Source organism: Cyclospora cayetanensis, unplaced genomic scaffold (genome assembly GCF_002999335.1).
Source record: "Cyclospora cayetanensis isolate NF1_C8 unplaced genomic scaffold, CcayRef3 CcayRef3_contig_5, whole genome shotgun sequence".
Classification (NCBI taxonomy): Eukaryota; Apicomplexa; class Conoidasida; order Eucoccidiorida; family Eimeriidae; genus Cyclospora; species Cyclospora cayetanensis.
In genome coordinates, this window is record NW_020312480.1 from 389931 (window position 1) to 407629 (window position 17699).

General features: G+C 49.7%; 3 protein-coding genes across 3 annotated transcripts; 1 reads left to right on the forward strand and 2 right to left on the reverse strand.

The window, feature by feature from the left end:
* The first annotated feature begins 401 nt into the window (after positions 1-401).
* Positions 402-2062, forward strand: LOC34620151. Its single transcript, XM_022733413.1, has 5 exons — positions 402-785; positions 978-1067; positions 1192-1282; positions 1556-1770; positions 1961-2062. The coding sequence occupies exons 1-5, from the start codon at positions 402-404 to the stop codon at positions 2060-2062; spliced, it is 882 nt and encodes a 293-aa protein (XP_022593425.1).
* A 2011-nt stretch (positions 2063-4073) lies between these two features.
* LOC34620150 lies at positions 4074-5800 on the reverse strand. The gene is made up of 3 exons (XM_022733412.2): positions 5160-5800; positions 4729-5031; positions 4074-4563 (listed from the first exon to the last, which is right to left on the reverse strand). Exons 1-3 carry the CDS (start codon positions 5798-5800, stop codon positions 4074-4076), a joined length of 1434 nt encoding a protein of 477 aa, XP_022593424.2.
* A 2864-nt stretch (positions 5801-8664) lies between these two features.
* On the reverse strand, positions 8665-16152 carry LOC34620149 (myosin-7B). The gene is made up of 18 exons (XM_026334790.1): positions 15966-16152; positions 15554-15703; positions 15206-15315; positions 14815-14878; positions 14511-14671; positions 14307-14381; positions 14038-14145; positions 13415-13890; positions 13029-13173; positions 12604-12801; positions 12303-12425; positions 11988-12145; positions 11742-11829; positions 10229-11560; positions 9980-10024; positions 9450-9720; positions 8988-9228; positions 8665-8920 (listed from the first exon to the last, which is right to left on the reverse strand). Exons 1-18 carry the CDS (start codon positions 16150-16152, stop codon positions 8665-8667), a joined length of 4188 nt encoding a protein of 1395 aa, XP_026190575.1.
* Between the last annotated feature and the right edge of the window lie 1547 nt (positions 16153-17699).

The window sequence follows — 17699 nt, forward strand, 5'->3', positions numbered from 1 at the left end:
ACTACGGTGTTTCTACTGAACCATGCGAAGCACCCACCATACAGAAAGCTACAAGATGTTTGCATGGTCCTGGTGTACGTTGAGTAGAGCGACTCTCCTCTACTACCCTGAAGATATTGCGTTCAGGGGAGGCAATCATGCTTCGTTGCTATTTCAATGATCTTCCTGCTTCCCGTATTGGACTTTGGCTTTGCATGCAGTGGAAGGAGGCTAGTGGGCGGAAACTACCGGAGCGTGAGCCGAATTATTGAGTTAAAAGGTAGGTAACAGCACTATTTTGTCTTTTCTATATGTTTTCTCTGGGATTTTTGAAGTATTTTTCTTGGCGTAGAAGGCCGGTCGGGGCTTAGCACGTATCACTTGTATGTGGATCCTGCCATGTTCGTCGAACGCGTTCCAGTATGAAAGAAGAGCAGCCTCAGCATTTAAGCGCTGTGGATCCATTAGAGCCTCTCGAAGCCTCCTGCAGTCGCCAGCAGCAACAAGGCAATAGCCCGAACAGCTCCTTGGAAGGATCCCCACGGGGTGGCTACGAGCTACAGCATAATTCAGAGTATAACAAGCAGAAAGACCCTTCGCCTGAAAAAGATGGCGAGAAGTCTCCCGCAATAAGTGCCAAGTACGTCGCCTACTTGGGCTGCATTAAAGACAACTGGTCTTCTTGTCATGCCGCAAAGCTCCTCGATGAGGAACTCATTGCGTACCTCCGTCCACGTTTCGTGCTGCTCTCCACGCCCCTGAAAGTCCGAGTTTTGACGTCTCTGCTGTACATCAAGGCGGAACTGGTGCGCAGCATCTCTACGTTCAGCAATGTACCGGCCTTCCTAGAGTTGCCTCCCGTGTGGACTACCCAGGGGTTTAGCATGTAACTCCGTAGAAATGTACATGGCAACTTGTCAGCAGCCCAGAGCTTAGGAGGTACGTTTCGCGTTCACAATGTGCGCAGACAGTAGAGCTTGTTGCTTTCTTCGGTGCAGAGGGATAAGTGCAGCGACACGTTGAGTGAGATCACGCAGGAGGGAGAAACAGACCCAAACGAATGGGTAAAGAAGCTCAGCCGTATTCTCGTAAGCCAGAAGCCTGAACACCTTTCACTAGTTCTTGAACCTGTACAACGAAGAGAGCAAGATCATGGCACATTGAGTACCTGTCCATCCACTGTACGCACGCTGTGCTGACTGTGACCCTCAGATCCCATATATAAATAGTGGGATGATTGATTTGCGAGAGACAGACACGGAGACAGCGTTTAGGATAATAAACTTCCTGGATGAACAGAAAGGTGAGACTTGAGGATTTTGCCACACCCGCTGGCCACCCCTAGCCACCTCCTTAGCACTCTCTACTGTGCCGTGAACGGTTTGAGAAAATGAAGATAGATGTATTTCTTTGCTTCGCTATGCAAGCAGATGCGTGCGTGCACACAATGCATGTGGCTGCCTACTAGCAACGTGGGTACTTATTTGCTCAATCCTGTTCAAAGCCTGCTCAGCGCGCTCGGCGGTCCTGCGCTGCTGACGTGTCCAAGGTTTGTGCACTGTTTAAGTGCCTTCAGCTTTGAATCCCCAACAGGGGCCCTACAGGCAGAAGGCAGGACTGGAGGAGCAGCATATGTGCGAGCCTCATACAGAAATAGAGACAGCCTCCGCAGTGGCAGCAGCGGCGAGTAGCGAGGACCCCCTACAGAATCTGCTCAAGCTACCGCAGAAGGGGGTACTGGAAATGACCCTGTTCAACGCTAGAGACAGCTTCGACAACTTGCTCAAAGGGGTAAGGGAAGAACAAGGTTCCACGTCGTCCTGGCACCACACGCTGACCACAAACGCAAGCCATGGCATCCTCTATGCAGAGTCGAACGCGTAGCGCAGTAGGGCTCGTTCTATCTGAGACGTATTGGTTCGTATCTAAGCACGTGTAAGAATGAAAAGTGCCTTGTCTGTGCTATTTCTCCTGCTGCTAGGTTGTGCACCGGGGAACTCAGGAACTCCGCAGGGCCCAGCGAGCGCAGCAACAGAGACAGCGGAACCAAAGTGAAGCCAGACGAGACATATCGGCTGTGTAGTGTTTCTTTTCAGAGCGTGCTGTGCATACTCGTCACCTGCCTAAAACAACTATTATCTGGAAAGTCCGCATCAGTTTGCCGATTCTTTATGCGTCCGTCGGTACTTGAAAACCGACAGGTTTGATTGGAAGGGCAGTTTTAGGGCAAGGGAAGGCCTGGACAGCTTCTCAGCTGTAGCTTACCACAAGCAAGCTACCAAAGAGACGAGTAGTATTTATGTGCAAATTCGTTCTAACTGTACTATGTACGTGGAACACGAAGCAAAACTTCTCGCCTTACCTTTTTTATATGGAAGAAGGCCGAGCTGAGCAAACGCGCATGTGGAAGTATTGCAAATTAAGTCCAGCCAGACGATTTGCACTGCTGTATAATGACAGAATGTGAATGATGGTATGTAGCATAAGGCTATCAGGAGACGCATACAATTGAGGCGTCTATAAGCTTCATGTATGGGATGAAATTCCTGACCTCACATTACACGTGTTCACGCCAGATCATTCTCATCGCTTCGTCGGGAGAAACGAGGGTCATTTAGCTCGGCATATGCTATCCTGCTATCTCTGTAGTCCGCCGTCTCCAGTTTACTTTGAGCTCCCACCCTTTGCACCCTCTTGGCTCATGCATTTGGTGTCGCTATGCCGTCTACACTAATAGTGACTTTGTATACTGGGCCGAATCCATCAAAAGAAAGGACTTTCCGACTGATATGGCATTACCGGCATCTTTGACCCCTTCTACCGTCACCTTGATATATATATACATATATATGTATATATATATATTGAATGGTGGACTGTCAACGAGGCTACTCATGTTCTAGGCTTCGGAAACTCGACCAAGAATTGACAGGGGAAGGGAAGGCCCCCAACTCTAGCTAAGATAATTTTGTCAGCCTAGGGTAATTGTCAGCCTGGTGAGGCCTTAGCGGTTGTCACAGAAATTATAGAGTGCACCACAGAGGCCCATAAAGGGGTTTAATCGGATTGACAGCGTCTGGGTCGACCGCCTTGAAGGAAGCACAGCCCTTGTGGTAGCTGGGAGTTGCATCTTGAATGTAGCCACCAATCTTGCATACTCAGTACATCTTCTTTTAAGTGGGAATCCGTGCAATAAAGGCTCACATATATATGCCCACACACAGGGCAAGCCACAGTATATGTACTCCCGAACCCATATTTAGGTGTATAAACTGAGGAGCAACGGAATACCATCGGATGATGGCGGCTAAAGGCAGACGAAGCACCATGGCATGAATTGCAGGTGGCAAAAGGAGGGAGGCCACAAGGCAATGGATGCCAGCCTATTCGAGGAAGGACACACCACTTAAACGCAAAAAAGCCTTGACGAACAGAAAACTCTGTGAGCCACCACCGGGTTAAAATGCAAATCACACTACCGAGGGGCTCCCCATTAAATACATATTTTACGCGAGTTCCTAGTTTCCGAAGGAGGGCCTTATACTTGCTCGCAAAAACTTTGTCGGAAATGATCCGTCCCGCGGTATAAAATCATCCACATGAGAATCTTAATCTTCAAGATGTGCGAGCTCTGCCCTGGTTGGAAACACTGGGGACTCGGAACGATGCGTTACTTATAAAGACAACCCAAAATGGTGGCATAAATAGCCTCCGACACTTCATGATACACCCTTTCCTGTCGTTTACTGAGCAACCAATTCATCTATCCTCTTCAGCAGACTCCACTTCAAAAGTTAAATGAAAAGCACCTCGGAAGGAGAACACTCAAGTCGTCTCATGATCACAGGGAGCGGAAGATCATCGAGCCTTTAGTATGTCTTGTTTTAGCACAAATTGTTGCTGCCTTCCGTGAGATTCGGGGAAGAGGCACCGAATTGTGCTCTCCCATGAGGGAAACAGACCCGCATGGGGGCCATCGATCGGTTGCTTCAGTTCCACCAGTCATTCTGGTCTGAGCGGAGGGGCACAACTCGATCGTCCGGTGGCGAAATGCGTGCTGGTAAGCATCTCTACCAAAGGCGGGCTGCTGGATTCTAGAGGGTTGTTGCCTGACAGCTGTATTGATGTAACACTCCTTTTATACCAAACGCCGCGCCCACGACCGCATCTGTAGAGGAGACAAGGCTGCGTTCTTGGGATAAACTCCACGCTGAAGCACATGAGGTATCTGTCTCACTACGGGAGGGCGCGCATCTGGGGGACTCGCAAGCTGATGAAAGCAAAATGTCTGTCGACAGATCAGAGCTGTTGGAGTTCTGCGTAGCCCATTGCTTTGCATTGTTTACATCATAATGCACTCGTTCAAGGGATTGCGTGGACATTTCTGCTCCTGTGTTACACAGAAGTCCATCGTATATGAAGTGCTGAAAGCAATCCAACGTTGCCTCGTTATGCTCACTCGACTTATCATCCCGCTTGGCACCCGGTTCGCATTCTCCACCACGCTCCTTCCTATGCCCTGCTGACCCTTGCTCAGCCAGTCGTGAACACCGCTGCTGCTTCTTCTTCAAGTGAGGAGGGAGACTGAAAACACAGAGACGTGGGCATTGCAAACATGAACGTAGCCCATTGATTCCACTCCTACACAGTCGGGCTCGATCGATCGATCAGGACACTGCCTAACTCTAAACAGGTGTGGGATTCGAGAGCAGCTAGGTGTACAGTTCTACGTCGGGAGCCCAATCGTACTTTTCTGGCCTAAGATCCACGTCACCATGGGCGTGTCTACAAAACTCTCCACTATAGCAGCACCCGTGCTTCCAATATTTGCAGATAGTTGTCTTGAAGACTCCGACAGTGGATTGCAGTTCGTGCTCCCCGTGCGCGAAGTTGCAGTCTTCGTTCTCGCATTTTCCCTTTAGCCAGTATTTACACAACGATGTCTTGCGTAGCTCCAGTTTCTTCTGAAGCTCCCTCATATTGTGTGCATAATTGCAGATCCTCCTGTTGGGGCATGAGCCCATCTTTAAAATGCTGAGGCACAAAAGGTTCCTGCAGAAAAGCAAAGAAAGATCCCCTGTACAATGCTTTAGAAAGTCGTGAAGCCTACCTCTTTATCAATCAACCAAGAATTTGGTGACCTTTGCCCCCCCTTTCGTTCTTGCGCCCGGTGTGCTTACCTTTTAGGGAATACAGGCATTCGCTGCACCCCACCTTGGGCCTGGAGGTGAAGCATTGCTACAAGGGCATTCTGCAATGCTAAGGGGCTTTCGGCTTGTCCGTTTAAACCTCGATTAGACGAGCACACGTGTATTTGGCGTTCACCGTCTGAAGTCTTCACCAGGGGTGGTGATCCCTTTGTCTGAAGCCTCTTTCCAACTGTAGATGCTACAAAAACATCGTGCAGTGCGGGGTTTCCAAACCGGTAGTTATCCGGGTGGCCTACCAGAAGCTGAGCCAAGCCTTGTGGCGAGACACGTAGCAATTGCTCCAGTGGCGAATTCCTGCCAGGGCGCACTCGAGGGTACCGGGGCATCAGCTGCTCAACTTCTGGCAAACGCCGGCCATTCGGCATTTCTACGCTTTTTCCCCTGCTAGCGACCCCTCTATCGGCCTCACCACGATCTCCTGCTACAGATGCACGGCCTCCCCAAAATGTCCATTCTTTGCCTTTACTTTCGGAGCTACGTGAGGACAATAGAGAAAGCGCCTCCATCGCTTCTGCAATGTTGCCTGTTTGCCATGTCGCTGCACAAGCTCCCTGGGGCGCCGAAAAGCTACCGTCTGATGGAGTAAGGAATACATGCCTGAATCCGTCCATGTTCTTTATGTACTTTGCAAACCTTTTGGATGCAAGTTAACCCCCCAATGGAATCAAATGAACACACGTCAGAGGAAAATTAACGGGTAAAAGCTTAAATTCATATAGATGTCTACGATGATGCCCATGAGCACCTGCATGCCGAATGATGAGCGCTATTCAAAAACTCTGCCTGCGCTAAAGCAAATACAAAGGGTAACAAGAAGCAACTGCACTGAGGAGGAAGGCAGATCGCAGATATAACTGTCCCCACCTAGTGAGACGCTATCGCGAAGGCAGAGTACAATAGAACTGGGGCTGTGTGGCTGTTCTCCCAGTCCAGTTTCGAGCCTAGACAGTATGTTAACCCAATCTCTAAGGAATGCAGCCGACGCTGAAATTTAAGAGATACCTTTCCTGCGGTCAAAATCTCCTTGAAACCCGCGACGCCGATATTGAGGTAATGCAGACCGCAACTCCTCAATTGATCAGCTTTCCTAGCTTATTTAAAATTAAAGGCGCCGTTGCCGTCGAATTAATTTCCAAAAGGAGGAAACCCTTGCAAGAGCCTTACGGGATTCGATGTGCATTGGAACCTGCATGCTACTCGGGAAACGGAAGGCCGCACGCTGATTGCTGCCTGTTCCCTTCACTGTTTGTATATAACAAAGCTTTGAGGGAAAATGCAAGAATTGTACGCGTTAATATAATCCCCTTTTGATTTACAATGCACGTTGCGTAAGGTGCAGTGGTCAGGGGTTCTCTCGTGATCGTCGCGTTACAAGAACACGGAAAGGCAGCAGCGCCAAGTGTGCAAATTTAGTGGGGTAAAAAGCGCACAAGGTAACAGAACAGGGAGGAGTCTCAGAGAGTCTATGTGTTTCGCCGAATGCCCGCCCAATGAACCGAGATCAAGAGAGCGACGCAACTAGAGACGCCAGGGGAGATGGGTCTCGCCTCCGTCTCTAGTGACCAGGCTGCCACACAAAGAGCATATACGACTTCAATACGGTTTCACGTATTGCCACTCATGAGAAATGGTGGTATAGATGCAAAAAGGCCTCTACTATTCGCGGAAACCGACTAGCATGGCATTGGAACTCATGGAAACGCTATGCGAGGTGATGATCAAGGGTTTCGAGACCAACTGTTCTTTAATCAGCTGGCTGACAACGTATAATATAGCAATAAGGCGTTGCATTTCATAGCGACAGTATATAGGTTGAAAAATGGAGCTCAAATTGTCGGGGGCAAGCATGTCCTCCTCTGGAGAGCTACGTTCTGAGCCATTCAAGACCAATGGACAGGTCGCTGCCCAATTGCTGCAACGACCCTCCGGTTGAGCAAAAGAGCAGGCAGAATGACCTATTAAACGCAGGAAGTATTTTATTTGGCTAATTTTGCATTCTTTACCTGTAAAGGCCTCAGTCCATGATTTTTCCTCCTCAGTACTGAGGCCTCAAGTCACATAAGCCTCCCATACCCCCCACTGAGGTCTATGGCTGAGACAAGTGCAGTCCGTCGTCGTCCTAGTGGCTAATGCTGACGTTGTACTCGTCTTAAAGGTGATTAAAAAAAGAAAGTGGTGGAGCAGGGGACAGCGATCTGCTTCTGTAGGCTAGAATACGCTGCCTCATTTCCGGGTCTGTCAGATGCATCTCAGTGTAGAATGGCACCACTATAGAGAATCGTTACAAAGCAGCTTGTTAGGTGTGGTCCCCTCGTGTGGCTTAGACTTCTTTTTCCTTATTTGGGCCGAAGGCTTCTTAGGCAGTACTTTTGAGGCATGCAGGTAATTATGAGTCACACAGACGTCAGGAAGAGCCGATTATAGCAGAAGCAGTGCCAAGGCTCAAGTGCCAGTCTCACACAGTCAGTCGCAGGCATAGAAAAAACTCATTGATCATAAATAGGCAGAGGAAGGGGTAAGCGAATTGTAATTTATTGTTTCCACCTGAGTCCTTATTGCATTACGAGAAGGCTGCTCACTTCTTAGGTTACAAGCTCATGCTGCTTGTTATTCATCTTCTCAATACAAAATGCTTCACTTTATCTGAAACTATTGCGCAACTTAGTGGAGGCTAAACCAAGAAAAGCATTGGCCCAGTGGAAGCCCTAGTGGTCCCTGGGCATACTGATGCCCGTCGGCCTTCAGTGGAAATGGCAGACAGCCATCGAAAAATATACAGTGTTGCCCTTTGAATTGTGCGACGTACCGTGAGTAGGCTGTAAATATCGGATTACCGCAAGGGGCTGCAAGCAGGCAAGTCAACCACTGTGCACATTTAACCGATACCTTTGAACATGCGGCGCATACTCTGGTGTTGTTTCTACGTACTACAGAATAAATTCAATAGTGTCCCTGAGAAAAAAGCGCGAAAACTATAAAAAGCTTTTAATACACACAATTCAATGGAAACTAAGACCAACAAGAGATTGGACAATGCCCCAAGGTGCATTCCACGAGCCAGACGCGGAAGAGTGCACCTGGTTGGGCTTTGTCTAACCCTACCGCCCGTATTGCTTCTAAAAGATCACTATGCGAGCAAAGCGTTCACCCATAAAGATAAAGCTAGGCAATAGTACACCATGGGTTTTCACTGCTGTTCAGCGCCGTTCAGTACTGGGATTATCCAACGGCGCGGAAAAAAATGCCACTCTCCCCGCTGGGTCACGGGGGCATGCAGAGACTCCTGTTACATTGAATAGCCACCCGAAACAATGATTGCAGTCTTCGAAATAGCCAGATAAACTGTACTGCAGTGCCTTTCTAGCAAAGCCTGAGCACCATGCTCTGATAAGTCCTGCAGTGGTCCATCACGCGGCACTCTGTTGCCTAAGAATACTCTGCTGTATGGCGCAAGGCCCTAAACGTGTTCTAGGACTCAGAAGGCTTTGGTAGGAGCAGCGTGTTCTGCAAAACCACCCGCTTCAAGTCGCGGTGAAAGAGCTACCCCGGAGAGCTGCAAAGGGCCTTCTACACGCGGGGACGTCCGGAAGGCGCCCATTTGGACACGCATTGCTTGTACTTCGTCTTTCCCACTGATGAAAAGACAACGCAATTCATTTTCCCCCATTACATTAAAGGAAGACATGTCACTGACAAGTGAAACGCGTACAACATATGTTTGTTGTAACACACTGCGCCAGATTTGACAACGAAGAGAGAAATCGAACTTCGGATAGCTAACTACCTAGCTATGCTTACGCTGGCTTAAAGACTTGTGTTTGGCTCATCCAACGATCCGACACGCTCGAATGGACGTCGGATGCAGGCGTGCAAGAGCAGTCCTTCCAGAAGGAATCGGTAGCAGTCCAACAACGCCCCTGCCACCTGCAGAGAACATCTTGAAACCTGCTGCCTTGCAGCGCAGAACGGCGTGCCTGAGACAAGCCTTTAGATACAGAGGGGGCTAATCCAGTGGCTGCAGCCCGAATATCCAGCATACCTGCAAACGAATGGTGGCGGCAATATTTACCAAGAATGCACGAATCGCAGATAACGGTCCTCCAGCGTGGGCGCTACTACAGAGCTAGAGAATTGCCTCGCAAGCAATTATGTTGAAATACCCGGTGCAAAGCATAATGAGAAAGCCCATTCATAGGGTCTTTGATAAAACTCAAGAGACAAAAAATCCTTAACATAAGTTCTACAGTGTTTTTACCTTACCGGATATATTGATTGTCTTGTCGTTTTTGTCTTTACTCTCATGCACATTAACCAGCGGGATGATAAACGGGGGGTAGGAGACATTGAAGACCTGCGTTGTACCACCGATCGCACCCTTCAAGTCCATCAGCTGCTGTGCCTCCACTTTCTTAAAGGCACTAAATTCTCTTGCTAGATTCTGCAGTTGGTGCTGAAGCATGTCGAGAACACCCGCAGAATCCGTATCCCGCCTCTGCACCATGATCATCGCTTTCAGCTCTTCCAGCTGGCCCTACACAGAAAATACAAGACATGACAAAAAACATTGCACAAAAGGCGGGCCACCCGTGGTGGCTGCCTTGCAAATGACCACATCCTGCTGGCATGTGTACACATGGAGAATGCTGCCCTAGGGGGTCCCAGCAAAGCGTGTTCGACTAAACCCCTTGTGTTAGTGTTGCTATGCTGTAAAGTAGAGGTCTCTTCACCGTCAACAACTGGCCGTCCTTGGAGGCGCGCCAATGCAAGAGATGAAATTACAGGCACCGCACCTTCAGAGACTCATTTTCTTGCCACATGCGTGCATTCGCCTTTAGCTGGATATCATCGGCTGTCGTTTCCTCAGCACATGGGAAAGGAAGTTCGTCGGGCTCAACCTGAAGACCTGAACGTCATTATTAGCAGCAAAAGCGTTCTGTGGGTAGACTGGTGCTCCAAGTTACATGGATAAACTGCAGCAAAAGCTAAGGTCATGCAAGGGTCGTCCCGGTGAAAGCGATTTCTGCGTCAGTACGATACGCACTGCTTTTGTCTGCTAGAAGTTTATCAGCCTCCTCCAGCCTTCTCTGGTGTTCCTGAAGTGAGTCAAGCAGTTGCTGAATAAGCTTTTGATTCTCTTCCGTTTGTTCCAAAGCCTCAGACCTCTGCATGTCCTTTGCTTTTATTAGCGCGTGCAACTGCTCTATCTGGGCATTTAGAGCATTTTTTTCTGCGCGTAATGCTTCAGCCTCAGCCTTGTGCGTTGCTTCTACAAGAGCGCTCCCGTTTCGCTCCTTGAGTTCGGCCACCTCGGCCTGCAGACAAAGTCGCGTTTGCTCAAGTTCCTGTATTCGCTCCATCAACTTAGCCTCTCTGCCCTGGTGATCTGCCGCCATTTGCGTTAGCTGTGGCTTAAGGTCAGCGAGCTGCCGCTGAGCATCTTCTAAAGACTTGTGGTATTCGGAGGTAGTCCTGTCCAGAACCTTCTGCAGTTCTTCATACTTTTTTTGAGCCTCATGAAAGCTGCTGAGAAGCGCGGCATGTTTTTGCTGCAGTTTCTCCTCTGCCAACACGTGGCCAGAGCGACCTTCATCCAGTGCAGCAGAGAGGAGCGTATTCTGCTCCCGAAGGTCCTTGACAGCCTTCAAAAGGGCTTCATACTCGCTCAGTAGCTTTGAGTCGTGCGCTTCGGGCGCAGCGTCCCTCAGAGCCCGACGCTCCTTCTTTAAGGCGTCAACCTGCTCCTGCATGGCTGCCAGAGCCGCCTTTTGTGCTTCCTTCAGCTGTCGTGTTTCTTGATGCTTGAGTGCCAGGAGGCGCTCACCTTCTTCCTTCGCTGTCTGAAGCCCGAGCTCGAGGGCACTGATATCTTCACGTAAGCGGTCAGCTTCTGAAGTATAAGCCGCTTCTCTAGAAACGTAGTAGTCGATCTTCGCAGCGTACTCTTCCATCTGCCTTTTCACCTCTTGCAACTCCTGATCCCGTTCCTCCAAAGTCGCCTGACTCTCCTCCTGAAGCCGCTGCATTTGCAGCTTGCCATCTGTTGATGCCATCTCCAAGTCGGCCTTCTCCCTAAGAAGACCTTCCAGTTCTACTTGCCGGGCTTGCAGCTTATCGTATGCAGCGCACAGCGCTATCTGCATGCTTTGCTTCGCCTTCTCCGCAGCATCAGCTTGCTCATCAAGCCTCTGCCTCATCGCTTCCGTTTCGCCTTCCCGCCTAGCGAGCTCCGACCTCAGGAAGTTAACCTGGTGCTGAAGCTCTTTCTGCAGCCTGTAGGCGCTCTCTGCAAATTCCCTCTGCTCCTCTTCCACAACTCGCTGCTGAGCAATATTCTGAGCGAGCGCTGCCGCGCGGTGCCTCTCGCCTTCCAGCTTTGTATCGAAAAGCACAGGACAAAGCCAGGCAGTGCATGGTTCAGCTGGCACTCCTTCCTTCCAGCATTCCGAGTGATTCTGCGCATCTGACCCCATTCCCCGCCATTTTCTCATCTAAGTGCACAAGAGAAGCAAAGATTTTGACTTGACCGCTAAATAGCTATGTGGGTTCACTTACCAGAGCTAGTAGCGCCTCTCTTTGCTTCTCTGCCTCTTCGCGCTCCTTGTCGCTAACAGATCCCCTTTCAACCAACTCCAGCAGCTTGCTGAGCTCAGATCAGCGCGCATTAGTCAGATACTGCAGAGCTAAGAATATTAGAAATTATTGTCGCTACAGGCAGAAGAGAAAGCAAAGAGAAGCTGAGGAACGAGCTGTGTCTCGTAAAAGGGAGCTAACACAAAACCATGCTATCGCGATTTGCACCTGATTTCCGCGCCCAAAGCGTTAGCCACATTCGTTGTAGCTATAAGCTGCCCCTCAAGGCTCTCAACACGAGATGAAAGTTCGTCAATCTGTTTCATGCTGTTCTCCACGCAATTCTGCAAGGTCACCCGTTGCTCCTCAAGCTCTTTTTGGTATTTCTGCGCCAGGCATATGTGGCACACCGGATTCCTTACTCTAGATATCCTTGAGCTAGATTAACTGCCTGAGTCTACCAATGCGATCCGTGCGGCGCTACCTCCCTTCCCACTCAACATTCTCGGACAGCTGTGCCCTCCTTTCCAACAGCACACGTACTTCGCACTCGTCAAGGCGCATAGCCTTCGTTCTGAGCTCCTCAATTAGCACTGCAACTTTATCCTCCAGCCCCCTAACGACCTCTGGAGACGCTCTTGATGCGAGCGCATCTGTAAGATGTTCCTGAGAACAAAACGCATCATCCACATTTCGCACACGAAAAGAACAGGTTGACGTTCGTTATGCCGTTGGCAAATGTATCCACGCATGCTTGTCAGTGTGTGTGTGTGTGCGTGTGTGCGTGTGTATGCGAATATTGTCCAAGGAAGGCTGGATCTTTAGGCACGGCAATGAAGGACACCTGAGCATCGCGGAGTAACCTTTTCGCCTCCTCCACCTCGGCAAGCAGCTTTTCATTGTCGGCTGTTGTAAGGTTTAAAGCGTCGATTGAAGTCCGCAGGTCGTCTTTTGTGGCCTGAAGGGCCTTTGTTGTCCGCTCCAGTTCTGCAGACTCCTTTGCCAGCTGTTCTCGGGTAGTGGCCAGGTGCTGCGAACTCTCCTGAGGCAAATCACGCAGAGCGTCATAAAGGTTTGCCTGAAGGGAAAGCAGGATGCCGGTTGTCCTGTATACCCGACGGGCTGCAAAGCTGCGGCAGTCTAAGAGAGCATTACTTACGCACGTGAAATGCCAGAGTGGCAAATAAGACCGCCACGGTGGGCGGTAGGAGCAGGAGATGCACTTGTGGGGATTCTATCCACAAAATGAGGCTCAGAAATGAGTTATACCTCAAGTGATTGACGCATAAAGGCATCCTTGGCCTCCATTTCTTGACGGAGCTCTACCATCTGCTCCTTTAGAGCTTCGTTCGATAGCCTCAGGCTCTCCATCTCGGCGAGTGCTGCCTTCAGCCTATCCTGTGCTTCGCGCAGCCTGTAGCAAGACCAAGGCGCGCACCAACGACACTCACCGTATATTCTGTCTATAGCTAGGGCATCTGTGCATGTGTATTATGAGCTTCCTGCAGGAGACTGGGGCTTTAACAGCATACCACACAGGGCACGACTCGGAAATACGTAGCCTTGAGAGCTCAATTAGCGCTAATAGACATACAACAAGCCCCGCGATGGGGTCCAAAAGAGGCAAGGGGCCGCGAAGGCGTAAGGCAGCACACCCATTAGGTAAGGTTGGCGGCGGCGTTGTTTGTTGCAGCTCAGTGGCCAAGGACATGGAATGCTCGCTGTTGGAGGGGACTGAGGCGCTAAAGCGCTGTCTGACGGCAGCCCTGCGAGGGTTGGTAATTCCTGCCAGCAGGTGGCTTATGGAGCTGCGAGGGGTCAACTGCCGACTTGTGATGTCTCCTCTTGGAGACTCAAAGTTGTACATTTGCTGCGCTGCTATGGTCACGTTCAGACTCTCTAGCAGCCTCCCCTTTCGGTCCAGCTCGCGTTTCAAAGACTTTATCTCCTCATCCTTAGCCTGGGTAGTGCCCTTCAGGGTAACGAGGTCGTGCGCCAATTCCGCCACCTTTTGCATATCTTGTGCGCTGACTTGGATAGTTAGCTCCTTGATGCGCTCCTGGAGAGCAGCACACTCCATGCCCAGATTGTGTTTCTCTTCTTCAAGCTTCACCACACCCTTTTGGTTGTCCTGAAGAGAAAAAAGTGATCTCACGCACGCATGCAGTTTGCGTAGAAAAACAAAAAAGCCAAGGAAACGATCTTAAAAGCTGTGCACCTGCCCCAGGCTTCCCAGGTGCTCAGAGGGCTCGCAGCAGCCGCTTTGAACTTGCCACACCTGGTAACGCTTGATACGGGCTTCCATGAGGTTTAACTGACGTGTCAGTTCCCGCCCCTCGGCCTCTACATCCAAGATGCGCTCTGTCATCTCCTTGAGTTCTTGCACCTAGGAACAGGCAGCAGAGGTAGCCAGCCTACACACAGTCAGACTCCCAGCGATTTTATCTACTGGGCAAGCTTCGCCTCACGCTGTGCACAAACACCGCAAGGCTGACGCCCACACACCGCGGGGCTTGTCCCTCAAAGGCAACGGGCGGCCCGTCTGACCTGTTCATCATTCGTTTCAACTGCGTCGTCTAGCTTTTTCCGCAGAGAAATCACATCCTGTTTTAAGTGGCCATTCTGCATCACAAGGTCACTCACGATAAAGTCAAAAGTGTTGGCGCATGATTTGTACTACTTTCAAGCTCCAAGAGCCCTATGCCTCATGATGCGCGAATGAAGTGGGATCTGCGCTCGCTTTTTGCTTACCTGTTCCTTAAGCTTTTCGACCAATTCATCAAAATCATTCTGCAGATAGTCCAGGATACGGTCAAACAATTGTCCCAGGATCTGAGGATGCATATGGGTATAGTCTTCCGTCGTCATGTTCTCCAGACTGCACGTTGAGAACCGTCTTCGCTGGGGCATCTCTGAAAGTCATCCACAGTCAGTTGTAAACATGCGCTACACGGAATGTAATGCCACACGAAGTGCGGCAGTAAAGCGTGCTTCGCAACTTGTAGCAAAGTGTATACCCTAGCCACGCGTTCAAGACGTAGGGGCTCCAATGCACCTTCCCAGTCAACATCGGGAGGATGCTCGGACTCTTCTGAAAAGTAATCTAGGCACTCGCTTTGCTGCATCCAAAAAACCCAGAAAGAATCGGGGACAGACTGAAACTCCATGGTGCAGTCATGCAGCGCTTTCGCCTCCAAAACAGTTCACAGAACTTCTTATAGAGAGAAGAAGTCACCTCTCTAGCGTTACTAAATAGCGCTGAAGCAAAGGTTGTTGGCTATACTGCGGCCTGTCCACTGCCCAGCCACGTTTCCGCGGGCACCGGCAAGCTTGGAGAGTGCGAATACAAGCATGTGATGAGGGAAGGACAACAGAGACCCTTTATACCTGCAAAATGAAACCAGCAGCAAACTTTGCCAAAAGGGCACTAGGAATGCCCTGCTTACCACATCGCACTCAATCGGCTCAGCGCTCTGCCCGTTAGAAGTGGCACTGCTGTCAAAAATGTGCATCAGGCCCCGACTGAGAATGCATTCCTGTAACTCCTGATCGAGACCTGAGCCAGGCACAGTAAGAGGGTGTCCAACACTGAGAATATGGGTTGGGTTGGAGGATACCTGGAATATGTGACGGCTTGCTTCTGCACTCCCAATAAAAGGTAGCCACTATAAATGGAAGAAGCATGCTTTTTACCAGCAGCTAGCAATCTTCTATCGTAACTAAACGGAAGGAGAAGCTATCTTTCAGGGTCTAACAATCAGCGCTGGTGGTACATCGCTATCCGTCTAGTTTACACGAAAGAGAAAGAGAACTGGTCGCATGTTCCGACAAGCTAGGGAATGATTTGCTCATTCGTGTGCGCCTCCGTAACAGCAGAGTTTGCGTCCTCTTGATTGTTTTCCTCCGTTCCAGAACATGCACAACTCCATCCTTCTTCGAGAAGCCTGAGCAGTGGAATTGAGCAAATCCCAGATTACACTTCAATCCACCTGCCGTACGGACCTCGCTTGCCATACTCAACAACCTATCAACAACGCTGCCTGCGCAGGGCACCGGGTCCAATGTCTTCCGCTTCAAGAAATAACTTCATCGCCCAGCTTTAAGCAAAATCCGCATATTCACACGGACCTCTTCTGCGCTGTTCAAGACTGCAGAAATTAATACTGCGAAGGATCTTACAGAAAGGAAACAATGCTGGAGTCTTACCCCCGTGCGTGCCGAAGTCAAAGATACCTTCATTGCGTGTTGACCTCTTTGATAGTGTATGCCCTGCATGCATCGAGCTACGAGTCTTCATGGGCGTCTCTTGCTGGATTGCCTGTGAAAGGTTTTTCTTGCAACGGTCGAGCAAGTCCAGTATGGTGGTGAGTTTGGCAAAGTTATCGGCGTCCATCCTCGCTTAGTTGACACGGTCTCAGTAGCAAAAAGTGTAGTAAGCAAGCTGCAAGAACAATGCGAAATTCCCGCTCTGGCAGTTGGCAGAGAGGGTACTAGTTGAGCACTTATGCATTTGTACTTGCAACGCGGGTCGAGATATTCAATCCTCGTCAGCTAATGCATTTCCGCTGATAAAAATGGCTCTTCCAGGTGCATGCTCCCGTCTGAACACGATTATGGTCTGGAAAAAGAGCTGAATCCGCCAAATCTTTGAATTTCTAATGCAGACTACGACGATCGAAGGAATATTGCAACCAACAAGCCAGAGAGGGAATATGCTTCGCCGCGAAAGGGAGCACCTCACATGAAAGACGTTGAAATTCAAATAAAGATTGATGAGTTAAAATGCTATGTAAACCTCTGTGAAAAGTATTAGCAAGGCATTCCTAGCGAGGTGGCCAGTGCCTTAAGTATAGGCTACACGTCCGATGGACGAAGGCGCGGAGGGTGGAGGGAAGAAGGTAGAAGCAGGATATTTTAGTACCGTCCATACATTAGGGGGCATAAATGTTGAGAAAGGCAATTGTTGGAGGCAACGAGGGGTGCTGTTAGCAACCCGCTACATAAGTCGATGCGGCGAGCAGGTTGATGAGTGCCTGCCGTAACGGAGAGGGGGACCCTGGCAAAATCAGTGCTGGTATGGTCAACAAGGGTATTTTACCATCGGTTATAGTGGGAATGCAGAAGTCTGCATATTCTGCTTCCTTATCCCATGCAGTTACAAACGGAAACAACGTAGTGCTCCCCAGAGCCAGCCAGAATGACCAAGCCTTTGCTGAAGGGAAGATAAACTTAACGTGATCTCCGCAAAGCATTCACAATGCCACACGTGCAAAGACCGGAATAAACATCGAAAAGCGTAACTCTTGATCCATAATGAGGACTCGGTAAACGTCGTGCTGGACCGCTGTCTCGCCGTGAGGCCGACTCCTGAGGAGGGCCCCTAAAGCCGCCCTAAGATCCCATACTTTCCCACCTAAACAGTGCAGACTTCATTAAAAATATGGTACACTATTTTACATATGCTATTGAGCATAATCGCACACTTTAACACATTGCCGCTCAATTCCTCCGGATATACCCAGTCATGTACAGAGGCGCTGCTGTGCTAAAACACGAAACCACGAGAACTAAGCAATCACTCAATAGAGTATGCAATTGCTGCTATGAGATTATTCTCCCAAAGGGTATGAATTTTACCTCTCATCACCGAAGCTGTGCAGCATATCTCCACATCATGCACGTACCATGCAGCTCCGTTTTCTTCCGCAGAGGCACTGTCGGCTGCAGCTAAGAATGCGAGCCCAACACAAGAAGCCAACCAGTTGTTATGTATCCTCTCCAAAATTTTTGCACTCGACAACACAATGGCTGCAAGCTTCACTACCAGTAAGCCAGAGGTGAGATAAGACTATGTCGGTGACAAACGCCGGTACAATGCACATAGCTATGAAGTTTTGGATACACGTCTGAAGACACTCATGCAACGCTATGAGCAGAGGC

Bases quoted from the DNA above. Each gene is read 5' to 3' on its own strand.
- LOC34620150 (XM_022733412.2), bottom strand. From the start codon at position 5,800: ATGGACGGATTCAGGCATGTATTCCTTACTCCATCAGACGGTAGCTTT. The intron at 5,032-5,159 runs GTAAGCACACCG...GCTTTTCTGCAG, and splicing joins ATGCCTGTATTCCCTAAAAG to GAACCTTTTGTGCCTCAGCA. The intron at 4,564-4,728 runs GTACGATTGGGC...CTGTGTTTTCAG, and splicing joins GTGGATCTTAGGCCAGAAAA to TCTCCCTCCTCACTTGAAGA.
- LOC34620149 (XM_026334790.1), bottom strand. From the start codon at position 16,152: ATGGACGCCGATAACTTTGCCAAACTCACCACCATACTGGACTTGCTC. The intron at 14,382-14,510 runs GTAAGCAAAAAG...CTTGTGATGCAG, and splicing joins TCGAAAAGCTTAAGGAACAG to AATGGCCACTTAAAACAGGA. The intron at 13,174-13,414 runs GTGTGCTGCCTT...GTCTTGCTACAG, and splicing joins CCGCCAACCTTACCTAATGG to GCTGCGCGAAGCACAGGATA.
- LOC34620151 (XM_022733413.1), top strand. From the start codon at position 402: ATGAAAGAAGAGCAGCCTCAGCATTTAAGCGCTGTGGATCCATTAGAG. The intron at 1,068-1,191 runs GTAAGCCAGAAG...TGTGACCCTCAG, and splicing joins AGAAGCTCAGCCGTATTCTC to ATCCCATATATAAATAGTGG. The intron at 1,771-1,960 runs GTAAGGGAAGAA...TCCTGCTGCTAG, and splicing joins TCGACAACTTGCTCAAAGGG to GTTGTGCACCGGGGAACTCA.